The 14,212-nt window shown below is 55.7% G+C and overlaps 1 protein-coding gene across 2 annotated transcripts in view; it reads left to right on the forward strand.

Annotated features, from left to right (window-relative positions):
- ADCY5 (adenylate cyclase 5) overlaps window positions 1–12,881 on the forward strand; it is a 147,569-nt gene extending 134,688 nt beyond the window's left edge. For both annotated transcript variants that reach the window (XM_082746353.1, XM_082746354.1), the window contains 6 exons: window positions 703–732; window positions 2,068–2,200; window positions 5,895–6,158; window positions 7,203–7,407; window positions 8,363–8,487; window positions 10,423–12,881. In XM_082746353.1, coding sequence (XP_082602479.1) covers window positions 703–732; window positions 2,068–2,200; window positions 5,895–6,158; window positions 7,203–7,407; window positions 8,363–8,487; window positions 10,423–10,551 — 886 coding nt within the window. In that variant the 3' untranslated portion in view covers window positions 10,552–12,881. The remainder of the gene's footprint in view (window positions 1–702; window positions 733–2,067; window positions 2,201–5,894; window positions 6,159–7,202; window positions 7,408–8,362; window positions 8,488–10,422) is intronic.
- The last annotated feature ends 1,331 nt before the right edge of the window (window positions 12,882–14,212 follow it).

Here is a 14,212-nt window from a genome sequence, read left to right on the forward strand (position 1 = left end):
GAGGTCCTTTCTGGTTTGGGAGACACTGGCTTGGCTCTAGGGCAGCTCTGTCCAATAGATTAATCATGCAAGCCACGTACATCATTTAAAGTTTTCTAGTAGCGCTATTAAAAAAGCAAAACATGCAATTTTAATCTTTGTATTTAACCAATATATTCAAAATATTATTTTAATACGTATTCAATATAAAATTATGAATGAAACTTACTAGATTTTTTCCCTCACTAATTCTTCAATACCTAGTAGCTCTTTTACACTTCCAGAACTTTGTAACTTTAGCCACGTGGGAGGGCTCAAGAGCCACATGTGGCTGTGGTAGCCACACCGAACAGCACAGGGACGTTTCTCTTCCTCTGGTTGTGGCAAAGTGCTGGGGTGGGAGGTGGGCTGGCTTCTGCCCAGGTCGATGTGCTTGGGGGCCCCAAGTAAGGGCTGGAGATTTGTAGTCATGGTGACCAGATACTGGCTGGGGTTGGGCTTTCGGCAAGACTCCCATCCTGAAAGTATTCTTGGATCCAGAGAAGCGCTGGGGGCGGGGGGGAGGAAGGAACAACAGTAGTAGCAGTGGGCATGGGGTAGCAGAGCTAGGAGCAGGGGCATGGCAGTGTGAGGGGTTGAGCAGGGTAGGGGAGCACAGTGGGCGTGGAGACTGCCGATGCAGAAGAGCAGCCCCAAACGGCCCTCCCCACTTCCTGTTCACAGAGACTTCAACAACAACGGGACCTCCCAGTGGTGAGTGGATCCGCTCCTCCAAGTTCTATACAGCCCCTCCCTGCCCTTGGTGCCGAGCAGCTAGAGTCCAACTGCCCAGGGCCCAGGAGAGAAGGCAGTGGTGCCCCGCGGGGATGGGACCTTGGCGGCAAGGTGCGCAGTGGAGGAGGAGGCTGGAGGGGGTCAGGAAACCCTCTCCTCACAGGGTACCAAGGGGGCCTCCTGAGTAGATGCCCTTCTTGGATGATTCCTACCACCTCAAGGTGGTCTGCAGACTCAGTAGCTAGGTCATCTGGAGCCACAGACCATCCCACATTCCATCAAGCTCTTCCCCAGGAGCCTGTGAGATCCCAGGCACAAGAGAATGGGAGCTGGTGACCTCACCCCCCGGCCCCTGCCCCCGCTCCCGCTCTGGAAGACCGGAGCCAAGGCAAGGCCTGTGGGGTTTGTAGGGTAAGCCCTGCCCTGGGGCGGCTGCTGGGTAGGGAGTCTGTGGCATTCAAGGTTTGGGCTCTTTGCTGGGACAGGGAGCAGGGTTTGGGAGAGCTGCTTGGTTTTGTGTGTGGGGGGTGGTGTTTGTTTGGGGTGTTTTTGAGAGAGAGCATGTGCACATGCCTGTGGGAGGGGAGGGGTAGGGGGAGAGGGAGAGAGAGAGTCTTAAGCAGAGACTCCACACCCAGCATGGAGCCTGACGCTGGGCTCAGTCTCACCACCCTGAGACCAAGACCTAAGCTGAAATCAAGAGTCAGCCATTTGACTGAGCCAGCCTGGTGCCCTGGGATAGCTGCTTTTATTAAGAGTACTTACTAATAATATTAACAGGAATGTAATTAGCCATTATTAGCTACCAGTTTTGGAGTTCCTACTGCTTGTCAGGTGCTACACAAGGAATTTTTTATGCAGTATCTTTAATTCTTAGATGTGGGTGTCGTTATCCCATTTTACAGATTAGGAAACTAAAGTTCAGAGAGGTTAAGAGACTTGCCCAGAGCTGGTCAGTATGGCCTGCCTGGCTCCCTTGTTACTGTGCCCACGGGCCCTATCTTGTCCCCTGGGTAAGACCAGGGATGTACATACTGCCTTTTACCAGGGCCTCACTGATCCCCTCATGTGACCAGAGAAGTTTCCCAGCCTGGGGGAGAGGGGGGCATCAGGAAAGGAGTCACGACTGCTGAGCTGCTGGTGGGAGCAGGGGCTGAGATGGGGCTGCCAGCCAAGAAGGCGTCCTGGAAGAGGCCCTACGTCAGGAAAAACTTGAGCAGGAGGGTGAGGAGAAGGGGGCATAGTGGGAGGAAGAGAAAAGCAGGGGCCTTGGAGCCCACCATGAAGCGCTGGGGCATCTCCCTCGGCCTGCAGCCCCGAGCATGCGACCAAGGTGGCGCTGAAGGTGGTGACGCCCATCATCATCTCGGTGTTCGTGCTGGCCCTGTACCTGCATGCCCAGCAAGTGGAGTCCACCGCCCGCCTGGACTTCCTCTGGAAACTGCAGGTGGGTGACCCTGGGGCTGGGCTGGGGAAGCATCCACACCTCGCAGCACTTTGTGAGTGAACGGGCTCATCACTTGGGCTGGCTGGGCCTTAGCTCTGCACTGCTGGGGTGTCCTGCTGAGGCCTCACCACCTCCCCCAACTAGTGCCCCAGGTCCCGGCAGCTCTGCTCCCTTCTTTCAGGAGCCCAGGGGCAGAACCCCAGCGCTTATTCCAAACACACCCCCCCTTGATAATGCTGGGAATTTGATGGGTCACAAATCCTGAGCAGGCCCCACTGTGTGCATCCAGGGGCAGGGACAGGGCATGGCCAGCTCCAGTCTGCTGTGTGGGTGGCAAGGTCTCAGGAGGGGGTAGGAAGGAGTAGCAGGAGGTGAGTATGGGGAGGCTGCTGAGCAGGGCTTGAATGACCAGAACTGGCGTGAAGGCCCTTCCAGGGGAGAATGGATGGAAGGGGCATCAAAGACCATCCATAGGAAGCTTAGGCAGGTGGCTGTGCCCTTGCCCTGGAGAGAGGTGGCCCAGGCAGGGAGAGAGGCAGTGGGGTGTTAGGTGTCCTGCATTTTACCCTCCAGGCTTTGTGCCTGCGCCCTGATGGTGTCCATGTGCAGGAGGGGATGCCACTGGGCCACATGCAGGATAAGGCTCCAGGTGCTCGCAGGAGACCCAGTTGCTGTCATCACCTGCTAGGTGGCCTCAGAAGTTCCAGGGAGGGCACCCAAGGGCATTCATGGTGATAAAGCCATCTTCCCCGTGGGCAGCCTCAGACCTGTTATCCCAGCCCAGTCTCTGCCTCCCCTGACCTGGTCTCCATTTCCAGACCCCTTCTCTGGCTCACCTGCAAACCACTTAGGCTTCCTCATCCTCAGCTTCTTACTAATGCTGAGACTCAAGTCTTCAGGCTGCAGCAGGAGGTCCCGGGTTTTTGTTAAAGATGGGGAATCCAGTTGCCCCTGCCGTTGGATGTGTTGCACGAGGTTGGCTGAGGTCCCTGCTGAGCAGATGTCCTGAGGTTGGAGGGAACCTGTTTTGCATGTGGCATGCCCCTGGGCAGCCCTGGGTTGGGAGGGACCTGGAACACCTCCAGGGTGAGGCTCTGCCTTCTTGGGTCACATTGCTGCCTCCCTGCCTTCTTTTGGCTCCCAGCCCTCTCCTTCGGGGAATCTCCCTGGAGGTTTCAGCTCTCTCCTAGGGGCTGACAAAACTCCAGGGTACCTAGGGCTGATGTCCGTCCTTGTCTCCGCACACACACACACCCAACCTCCTGCATGAGCCCCAAGGAAGCCCCCTGCCCCCAAGATGGTTGCTATTGTGCAGCTCAGTTGTGCTGTAGAGACCTCGAGAAAGGTGTGGAAGCAAGGGAAGGGTGATCCTGCCATTCAGCCCGCCTGTGCCCTTCTGCCCTGTCAGCCTCACCCCATGTCTGTCCGGCTCCTGAGTGCATAGGGTCAAGGTACAGCTGCCTGCCAGGGATGAGCAGAGCAGCCTGACCTGAGGCTTCCTCACAAACCCACCCCAGAGCTCAGGCAACCGTAGCTCCTCTCCCACTTTGAGAACAATTAAGGCCTGTGCACAGATGTATGGGGGTGGGGGGGAGTGAGCGTGTCTCCACCTGCCAGGGGTGTTGGCCTTTCTCCTCTGAACCCCTACAACAGGCTCAGGATGCTTACACATCCCTCCATCTCCTGTCCCCCTCCAGGACTTTTGGGAGGGGGAACAACATGCCAATAAGCAAAAACTTGAACACAGGCTCTTGGGATGGGTGAGTGATAATCCATTGCCCCATCCCTAGTCTAATCCAGAAGCCAGTTTTGCTATTGCATCTTTGGCCCTGGTGGGTGGGTGTGGTGCTGACAGGAAGATGGGGAAGCCTGCGGTCCTTAGCTTCCCTGAAAGATCTGCAGGAGGCATCAAGCCTGCTCCTGGGCGGACCACTGGGTCTCAGTTCTTGGGAGAGCCCAGTCTTGTCCTTCTCCCACAGCACTGACCTTATTAGCCTCAGCAAGGGGTGGGGGGTCTGTGGGGCCCTGAGTCTTCCTTCCCAGCCAGAGCCCAATCCTAGAAGCAGCTGGCTATGTTGGGAGCTGTCTCAGAGCAAAGTTGTCCGGATGTGGCAGGAGTCCCTGGTCGGGACTTGGCCTCTGTTCCCAGCGGTCGCCATGCTCCCAGTGTCCCAAGCCCAGCCTCCACCACCACCTGCCTGACACCAGGCAGATGTACGAGGGAAGGGTGCGTGTTGTGTTTCTGCCACCTGCGGGGCTGATCAAAGGATCTGTGTTCTCAGCAGGCAGTAGGGCTGGAGGCAGGCTGAGCATTTGCCGGGGCAGATGGAGCAGCTGGACCTCCTCCATGAGAATTACAGCGATCCCCACTTCGCCCTGTTCCCTCTGGCACACAGGTTTCAGGGCTAGGAGCAGGTGGCCCCGTTTATGAGGATGGGGGCAGTCAAAGTATCTCACCTCACAGGAGCAAAGGTCGCCTGGGTTAGAAGAGAGCTTATGCCCACTGGGCCCATCGGGCGTCTCAGGGTCCAGTAACTTTCTTAGGCATGGCCCCCATTCTCAAGGCCATGTTTCCAGGGACTCTGGGTGTGATGGGTCCTCTCACCTAAGGCATAGGGTGATGTCAGGCCTCTGAGCCTCAGGGCCCCTAAGCCTTCTGCCACAGCTGCCGGATGCAGGTCCTGTGCCTTTGGCTGGGTGTGCCAGCTGTTTCCCCTCAAGTAGCCACCACCCACTGGGAGAGTCACGGAAATTGTCCTGGCTCTTGTGGAGATTCTTGTTGCTGCCAAATAGGCCTCCACATGTAGTTAGGGAATGTCCAAGCAGGCTGCCTAGATCTTTTCAGTGGCCCTGTTACTTATCCTTTACCTGCCTATTTTACCGACATGGTGACTCCCAGTTAAAGGGGCCATTTTGTTTGCTATCGAGGGGGAGGAAGGCAGGAGACTACACTCGTACCTCCTGTGTCATATGGCTCCTTGCACACCTTGCTGCATGACTGTCTCTGCGTTTCAGCTTGTGGGCCACCGTTGGCCTCTTGACTCGAGGGCTCTGCACTCTCCCTCTAACCTGGAGGGTGAATGACCACAGATCCCAGTTTCCCAGACCCAGGATCCAAACTGGGGAGGAATCAAAGTCAATGGTGATGTCCTCATCCCACCCCGGGGGGCACTTTGGGGCACCCCCACCGTGTGGCCCCGGGGCAAGTCTGCTGTTGTGGGAGCCCCGGAGAATGGGCAGGGCTTTAGGCCATCCTCCGTGGGGCCAGGCTGTTAAAGTGATCTTATCAAACCACAGTTCCTGCTACGAAGAGGAACATGGACGGTTGAGGAGCGGTTGGTAGCTGGAGGGCCTTCGGGGTGTGCGTGGTTTGGGATCAGCCCCGTAATGCCCTGCCTTGGTCTAGCTTTGGCCAGACAGGATGCTTTCAGCCTCTGCTTCAGGATGTTTCCAGTCTGGGGATCCCTCCTTCAGGGCCAGCACCCTCCCTCGTGCCACGTTCTGAGGGGCAGGCAGGGCCCAGGCTGTGGCGAACACGTCTCTCCCCTTCCTGATGGCCAGAGCACCAGCCGCTCCCTGTGGAGAGCCTGGGCAGGGGGGTGGGGTGGGGGGGGGAGGCAGGGAGGACAAAAGCCAGGACCCCGTGGAGGTGTCGGGTGCACGGCCCTCCCTTTGAGCGGCTGCCCGGTCCTAGGCCACCGAGGAGAAGGAGGAGATGGAGGAGCTGCAGGCCTACAACAGGCGGCTGCTGCACAACATCCTGCCCAAGGACGTGGCCGCCCACTTCCTGGCCCGCGAGCGGCGCAACGACGAGCTCTACTACCAGTCGTGCGAGTGTGTGGCCGTCATGTTCGCCTCCATCGCCAACTTCTCTGAGTTCTACGTGGAGCTGGAGGCCAACAATGAGGGCGTTGAGTGCCTGCGGCTGCTCAATGAGATCATTGCCGACTTTGACGAGGTATGACTGCGGGGAGCTTGGGTTCCTGGAGTGGGAGGAATACTGGGGCACCTGAGGACATGCACCTTGCCTCCATTTCTTCCCCGAGCCTGTCACAGAGGAGGAAACAGGTTCACTGATGTGGCATGGCTTCCAGGCGGTGGGTGGCAGATTGGGTGTTCCAGCCCCGGCTACTGGGGTTTGAAGTCTCAGCACCCTGGCTGTGCCCCACTGAGACCCTGCCCGGCTATCTCGCTGACCCTGCCTAGCTATCTCGCCAGTCCTCCCTGTTCGCTGCTGCTTCTCTCATGCCACCTAAGGCTGGGCAGGCCCCAGGCCAGGGCCCAGCTTTTGAGAGAGTCCAAGGAAGAAGGGACTCCCAGGCTAAAGGAGGAGGAAGGACAAAGATGCAAAGCCCTGAATAGTAGGGACAGAAACACAAGCATGCACCCTCGCCAAGTCCTCTCCAAGTCCCCCAGTGCCAAGTGCTGGGTACACCATGCCAATAGGGCATTTTGGGCATTTTGACCCTGGGAGCTCATTGAGTGTTGAGTGTGAGGGGGCCAATCCCAGTGGGAATGTAGTGCCTGGGGTGAAGGATGGTGGAGCTGGGACGGGACTGTGCTGGAAGCAGCCTATGAAGGTCCTGGGGCAGGGGGAAACTAAAGGTGGGTGAAATGGGTCTGGGCAGGCTCCTGGCTGGCAGGGCCTGGAGTTGGAAGAAGGGGATCTCTCTGGACAAAGACGAGGATGTATCCCTGGGAGGGATGGGGATGTGAGCCCGAGAAGGGGGGAGATGGCCAGCAGCCCCTGTTTGGGGCAAGAGGCTCTGGAGTGACAGGGAGCTGGCTTGGGGCTCCTGGTACGGGGCAGATGGTAGCACCCGGCCACCGCACATGGGTGAATACTGGAGGAGGCCTGCTCTGTCGGTCTTGCACCGAGTTGGTGTGGAGATTGGCCCCCTGTGTGAACTCGGGGGTTGTGGGGGGCCATGCTGCTCCCTTCCCTGTAGACCTCAGTGCCCCAGCCTTGGTGGTGACCCAGGTTTGACCTCCTTCCATCCAGATCATCAGCGAGGATCGGTTCAGGCAGCTGGAAAAGATCAAGACCATTGGCAGCACCTACATGGCCGCCTCAGGCCTCAATGACTCTACATACGACAAGGTGGGCAAGAGCCACATCAAAGCCCTGGCCGACTTTGCCATGAAGCTCATGGACCAAATGAAGTACATCAATGAACACTCCTTCAACAACTTCCAGATGAAGATTGGTGAGCTTGGCTTCTGGCTATTTGGGCCTGGGAAGAGCAGGTGGTGTGGCAGGACTGAAGAGGAGGGCTGTGGTGGGCAGTATCTTATGGATGGATGACATTGTTGTTTGGGAGCTTCTGCCGTGTTTGCAGTCCTGCGTCTCACACAACAGTGAGGCTTCATGCAACCCCCTGGTGACAGAGACCATTTCTGTGATAAGAGGGAGTACCCAGAGACATGGAGACATGGCAGGAAATGTCTAGATAATGTCAGTTGAGCCAGATGTGTTGGGAAAGGCTCTTGCCTGCAGAGGAGGGAGGACACTTCATGGGGGGAACCAGCACAGCCAAAGTGGAGTAGCAGGGTGATCAGGGTTGGGGTGGATAAGATTGGGAGGGTGGAAAGACTAGAGCAGACATGCCAGAAGCGAGACAGCGAGCCCAGGCGGAGGGCAGTGGCTTTGCCTCCTGGTGCTGGGTCATGGCGACATCCCTGCCCTAGCCTAGATACCCAAAGGGAAGATCACTTGGACAGAGAGGAGACTGTGGGTTAGGAGCTAGGTTCTAAGAACTGCAGTGCCCCTGAAAGAAACAGGAGGTGAGGAGTAAGAAAAGGGGGAGTTATGGTACGTGGAGTCTGAACTGACGTGGAAATTTAAGTGCCACTGAGAGGGATGATTAAAGAAGGGCAGCTGGGTGATGCAGGTCACTGGGCACGTGAAGTGACCTGGTGATGGGCTTGCAGGAGCTGCTGGCTGGCTGAGTGGCCAGTATGTAGGAGCAGTGCTGTGTGAGCACACCTCTGTGGTTGGGGTTAGCAGGCCCTTAGTGGAAGCAGTGGAGTGGGAGCCGCAGGGCCAAGCAGGGCCAAGCATGGCCTCAGGCCCAAAGGACCCTGAGTATCTAAGGGGAATGACAGTGAGTGTGAACTCTGGTCTTGAGTCCTGATGAACATGCTGACTTCGGTCCCCTGCAGGGCTCAACATCGGCCCTGTGGTGGCTGGGGTGATCGGGGCTCGCAAGCCTCAGTACGACATCTGGGGCAATACGGTGAACGTGGCCAGCCGCATGGACAGCACCGGTGTGCCTGACCGCATCCAGGTGAGTGCTGGAACATCCGCCACCCACCTCACCCACGTGGGGGGCCTCTGTCTGATGCTGCGTGGGCTTTGGGCAGGCTGCCCACAGTTCCTACTCAGAATTTCTGCAGCCAAACTTGAAGGTAGTTAGGGCTGTGTCTTGGCAGCTTGAAAAACACAATTGTGTTTCAAGCCCTCAGGACCTTGGACAGATCTTCACGCCTGTGCAAAGCCCTCTACTGGCCACAGGAGGAATTTGGGGGGTATAGGCGGGAGCCACGGCCCGTATCAAGCCAGGAGTGCTACTGTCAAAATCCACGCATACAAGGGGACACAGAGATGACTTGCAGGGAGCAAGGTCTTGCCGAATGGAGCTGCCAGCACTCAGGGCCTGGTTCAGTAGAACGAGGCAAGGCCACTCGTCCCCCTGGGATGGTGCTCCCTACAGCTAAGGGGGCTGGCCAGAGACACAGAGACTTGCGCTCCTCTCTCTCTTTTGCAAGCTGGTGCTTGTCATGCCCAGGTCTGCCTCTCTTCAGCTGCTGTTGTTTTTCTCAGGCCTTCCTTGATTCCCTCTGCTTCAGTCCGACAACAGTGAGGCCCTAGACTGGGCTCTCTTCTTGTACCCTCCAACCCCAGTGCCCCGTAAGCCTGTGGGCAGGTTACTTAGCTTTTCCCATTTGACCTGTGCTCTCTTCAAGGTCCTTTGCTCACACTGACACTGCTTAAGTGTCCCTTAAATTCTCTCTCCTGTGGGACCTCTGAACAAAGGGTAAGCCCTTTGTTCAGAGACTGGGACTGGGACTGGGCCAAATGGCTCTCTCCCCCCTCCAACCCTGTGCCAAGAGGAGAAAGGACAACAAGATGGAAGATGGAGAGAGAGGCACACGTGTATAGAAATTTTGACCCCACCCATAGATGAGTGAAGGACTCTGCAATGACACAGTGGCCTGGCACCTCACCTTTGCATAGGGCATTCCCATTCTTGGAATACATGTGATCACACAGCAGGTCTCCTTCCAGCAGCCCAGCCAGGCGTGATAGCCAGGCGGGGCCAGGATCCTCAGCAGGGGTGTCATAGGGTGTGCTCACATAGCTATCAGGTCGCCTTGCAAGACACAAGTTTGCATTGCTGCTCCAGTCAGCCTTTCTCCTTCGCCCAGCAATAGTGCAGTGATGACTGAAGCCACTGGGGAGTTCCCCTCTCTGTTCCAAAAGCTAAAGCAGATGGGCAGTAGGGCATACAGCTGAATCCAGGCTCTGCATTTGTTAGCGGTGGAGCCTCAGGGAAGGAACTTAGGTTGTCTGAGCCTGAGATAAAAGTGCTTTCCTTAGGGCGCCTGGGTGGCTCGGTGGGTTAAGCCTTTGTCTTCGGCTCAGGTCATGATCTCAGGGTCCTGGGATCAAGTCCTACATCAGGCTCTCTGCTTCCTCCTCTCTCTCTCCCTGCCTGCCTCTCTGCCTACTTGTGGTCTCTGTCTGTCAAATAAATAAAATCTTTAAAAAAAAAAAAAAAGTGTTTTCCTTAGATTAAATGAGATAAGCAGTGGCTTTCCACCTGCCTGTGGTGGAGTGAGACGTGAGTGAGCACACTGGTCTTAAGCTCGCTCTCGAGGCGGCAGGGTCAGAACGCTATGGACATGCCCACTTCTGCTCACCTTCTGCACTTCTCACTGTGGACAGTGACAGGCAGTTCAGGGACCACAGGCCACGCTCTGAGCAGCACTGAAAGAGCACAGGTGAGCTCCTGGCCACACTGCCTGGAACGGAGTAGGTGCTGCTGTTCTGGTTTCTAACAGGCAGTTCCAAGGATGAGCAGCTGTCAGTCCTCAGGAGCCCCTGCCTGGGAGGTGCTGCCCGCCCTCTGTGTTGGGGACAGTAAGGCAGAGCCACCAGACAACAGACTCACAGCTTAGCTTAACCACAGCCTATCCTGTCTCCTCTATTGCCTCCTCAGGTCACCACGGACATGTACCAGGTACTGGCTGCCAACACTTACCAGCTGGAATGCAGGGGTGTGGTCAAGGTCAAGGGCAAAGGCGAGATGATGACCTACTTCCTCAACGGGGGGCCCCCGCTCAGTTAGCAGCTGCCACCTGGTGATGCCAGGCAGCCTGGCCTCCAGAGAAACAGAAATGGCTTCTTTGTGCACCGGTGGGCAGGTGGAAGCCTGCGCTCTAGCCCACGTGGCCACGCCGGTGAGATTTTCCACTTTGACTCCAGAAGCAGCTTCTGCCTTTGTGGGTAGGCAGCAGCCTCCGTCCCAGGCCCCACGGTGCCAGCGTCCTGCGAGCACCAAGCTGACCAAAGATGTTTCCTCTGTAGAAGACTCCACTGGGCGTGATCTGAATCTCGAGTTTTCTAACGAGTACCGCTGCTGCACGGGTGGAGCAGAGCTGCTGGAGCTCTTACGGTGTGGGGCAGCCCGGCGTGTGACAACAGGGCTGAGGGGGAGGCCTCGGCCGAGGGCAGGTGGGTCGGTGGTGCGACTCTGGCCCTGGGAACCTAGGGGCCCCAGGGGTCCGGTTTCCTGTGTGAGCCTTTCAACTTCCGACAGAGGCCATGGCCCCTGCCCCATGGAGGGGTTTTCTGGCAGGAGCATGGGCTGTGGCTGGACTGCGGCCTTCTCCGCAGTCCTCCTCCCACACCTACACACGTAGCCAAGGCCTCTTCAAGGGGAACAGAGTGAATTGTGCGGGGGAGGTGAGAGGACTTGAGGCAAGGAGGGGTGGTTCTGAGAAAAAGAATATTTATTAAATAAAACAACTTTCTGTGCCCTTCTTTAGACTACGCTAGTTGTATGCGTATAAGACCCACAAGCAAACAAAGATGCCACTGGGGTGGGAGGGTGGGGATCCCAACTTGTCTTTTTTGTATTTTTGATTTTGTATTCTTGAAATCCTTGGAGATCTAACAAATATACCAAATTCTATATTTTGTAAATGATACTAGATAACAGCTGTGCACAGCATTTGTACCATACGTACGTCCGTGTGTGTACTGGTGTAGGTGTGTGTGTTTGTGCTGTTGACCTGGTCACGTACAGGATGCCTGCTGCCCTCACTGCAGATGCAGCAGTTTTGGGGGTTTTCCAGGTCCACCCAGAACAGGGAACGTGTGTGCTTTTGGGGTGCCCTGCGCGCAGATGAAGTGGGAAGATGCATGCAAACATCACATTCAACACAGCACTTCCCTTAAGTTAAATGCAAATGGTAACAAGACAAAAAGCTGTTTTCCCATCTCAGGCCCAGCTGGAACCAAGGGAAACAGCCCCAAGCCGCCGCACACCACTGTCTTGTCTCCTCTCTGTTCCCTGAGCTGTCAGCCATTTGCTGCCTCGGGAGAGGCAGCTCTGAGAGCTCAGGGACAGCCACCGGCGCTCAGCTGGTGTGCGGGCGGTAGGAAGCCTTACCTGCCTGACCTTCTCAGTTGGCTATTGTGCAGGGGGCTCTCCCAGAAAGAACGCCGCAGACTCGGGGGTAACTTATATGTAGCCCTCCGGTGTAGGTAGGGTGGTGGCTTTGCTCTCCATCTGCAGACCAGACAGAGAAAAGGGGAGAGCCCAGCTTCAGCGTCCAAGGGGCAAAGTTAGCAGAAATTTTTTGTCTGGTTTATGTTTTTTTTTTGGGGGGGGCAGTTAAATATATAGAAAAAAAAAATTTTTTATACCCTACCAGGGTATAAAATGGATATGGGCATGAAAGTGAAAAATGATCTATTATCATAGAGATCTATTCAAACAGAACCCTTGGGTTCTGTGCCCAGATCTTTTTGTTGCTTCTCAGGGCAGAATTCTTCTCCCCTCCAACACGAGCTTGCAGGAGGTGGGGTGCAGCTATATGCTAGCTGTGAAACATGACTTTGACCCCCAGCCGCACCACATCTCGCTGGGCCCTAGCACTGGCCTCCCCTTTCCGCACACCATCCCTCGCCCCAGTGTGAACTCTGCTCTGAGAAGCAAAGCTTACAGACCCGAAACTGCCAGCCCAAGTTTGTCGATGCTTTTGCCGCTCCATCCTTGAGTTCTGCATTGCCACCCCCCAACCCCCCGCATCTGTTGGGTGGGCTGGCTTTCTCCACGGTGGTGGTCTCAAGTCCCCTTCCCCTCCATAGTGCCCGCCAGTGGTGCCAGGTATTAATTTTGCTTCCAATCTTAGTGACGTGTGTGTGCTGAGCTCCTCTGGTGGTTCCCCCCTGCCCCCCCTGCCGTTGGTTATGGTCTCCTTGGCCTCTTGGGGGCCCACCCCTCCTATCTCAGCAGTGACTGTGACACCGTGCAGTGCTAGCTCTTCATTCCCTCCAAGGGTGTGCACTCTTTTTATTCCTGCTCTTGCAAAAACAGATACGATTATGATTTCCCATGGAAATTTAAAAGTCTATTTAAATAATTTAACTATTAAACACTTTCACTGGTAATGTGTGCTGGTCTGATTTGTGGCTTGGGCCATGGGCCTGGTTCCAGTCTGAAGAACAGTGCACTCAGCCCTTGATGGGGCACTGGGGAGGGAGCCCCAGAGGGCAAAGACCGACCCTGAGTGGGGAACGGTTTGCTGCTACAGAGAGAATGTTGGCTAAGGGCCACAGTCCTCATGGCAATCAGGGGAGAGAACATTTGTGTTCTTGGCAAGCGGTAGTTCACTGGACTGCAGAGCAGATCCCAGGGTGCTGGAGGCTGAGGAATGAGGAAAGACACTAGGAGTGAAGGGGACAAGGGACCAAGGATGGTACCAGAAAAGATGCAGGGTTGAGCAGAGGATGTTTTAAAACCGGTGAGCCAACCTTGTTTCTATGCTAAGGGAAAGAAAGTTGCAAATACAAGAACACTGATCACAGAAAGGACCCAAGTAGCAGGGAGAGGAGGAGATGCTGGCCGGAGGCATACTGACTTGGCCTGGACAGCTAGTAGCCATGGCTGCCATTTACTGGACCATGTGTGTGCCGAGCACGGGGACAAGCACCATACAAACTCCATTTGTTCCTCCTGGCCACCTCACGTCACTGACAGACAGAAGTTAAATTATTTGCCTAAACTCACACAACTGGCAATTAAGATGAGATTCAAAGCAGGCCTGTCTGCTAAGCTCATGCAGGTAACTTCAAGCATGCCCAGCACGACTCTTTCCTCGAGAGGAAAGGGAAGGTGGTAGAAAGGCAGTGGCTGCCTGCCACGCCCATCAAATGCAGGGTTCTATTTGGGTTCAGGAAATAAGGGCGGGGGCTTGGTCAAGCAAAAATGAAGGAGCCAGTGAAAAAGACCTCACTGGGTTCATTGCAACAATGGCCACCCACGGCACAGATGTGGCTGTCCTGCTCATAGGCAGGCCCCCTGCTCCGAGGAATCAGGACAGCATTGGCAAGGATTCCACTGTCCATGGTGTGGGATGCAACTGTATAGAACTCATGTTCGACTCGGAGAGCTTTTCAGGCGAGGGTCCACCAATTAGAAAAGGAAACCAAATGAAAAGGCCAACCTGTGGGGGCTGATTAGACTAAGTTAGCAGGCCAGCTCCTGAAGAACCCCCATCCTCCTGGGATGAGTGCAGTCAGGCAGGCCCAGCAAACCGCAGGCACACCCAGCGCACATCAGGGCAGCCAGGGAAAGCAACTCCGAACTCCCAAGAGCCCTTCCGCTTCCATCTCCACTGAGCTTGTTCCAGAGAACAAACTTGTTTCTCCCTTATAGATTTCACTTTTTGGCAAAAGTATATCCATACCTGCAATGTTAATTAGCAAAACTTACTAGCAAA

The sequence above is a fragment of the Mustela nivalis genome (genome assembly GCF_964662115.1).
Source record: "Mustela nivalis genome assembly, chromosome: 1".
NCBI lineage: Eukaryota > Metazoa > Chordata > Mammalia > Carnivora > Mustelidae > Mustela > Mustela nivalis.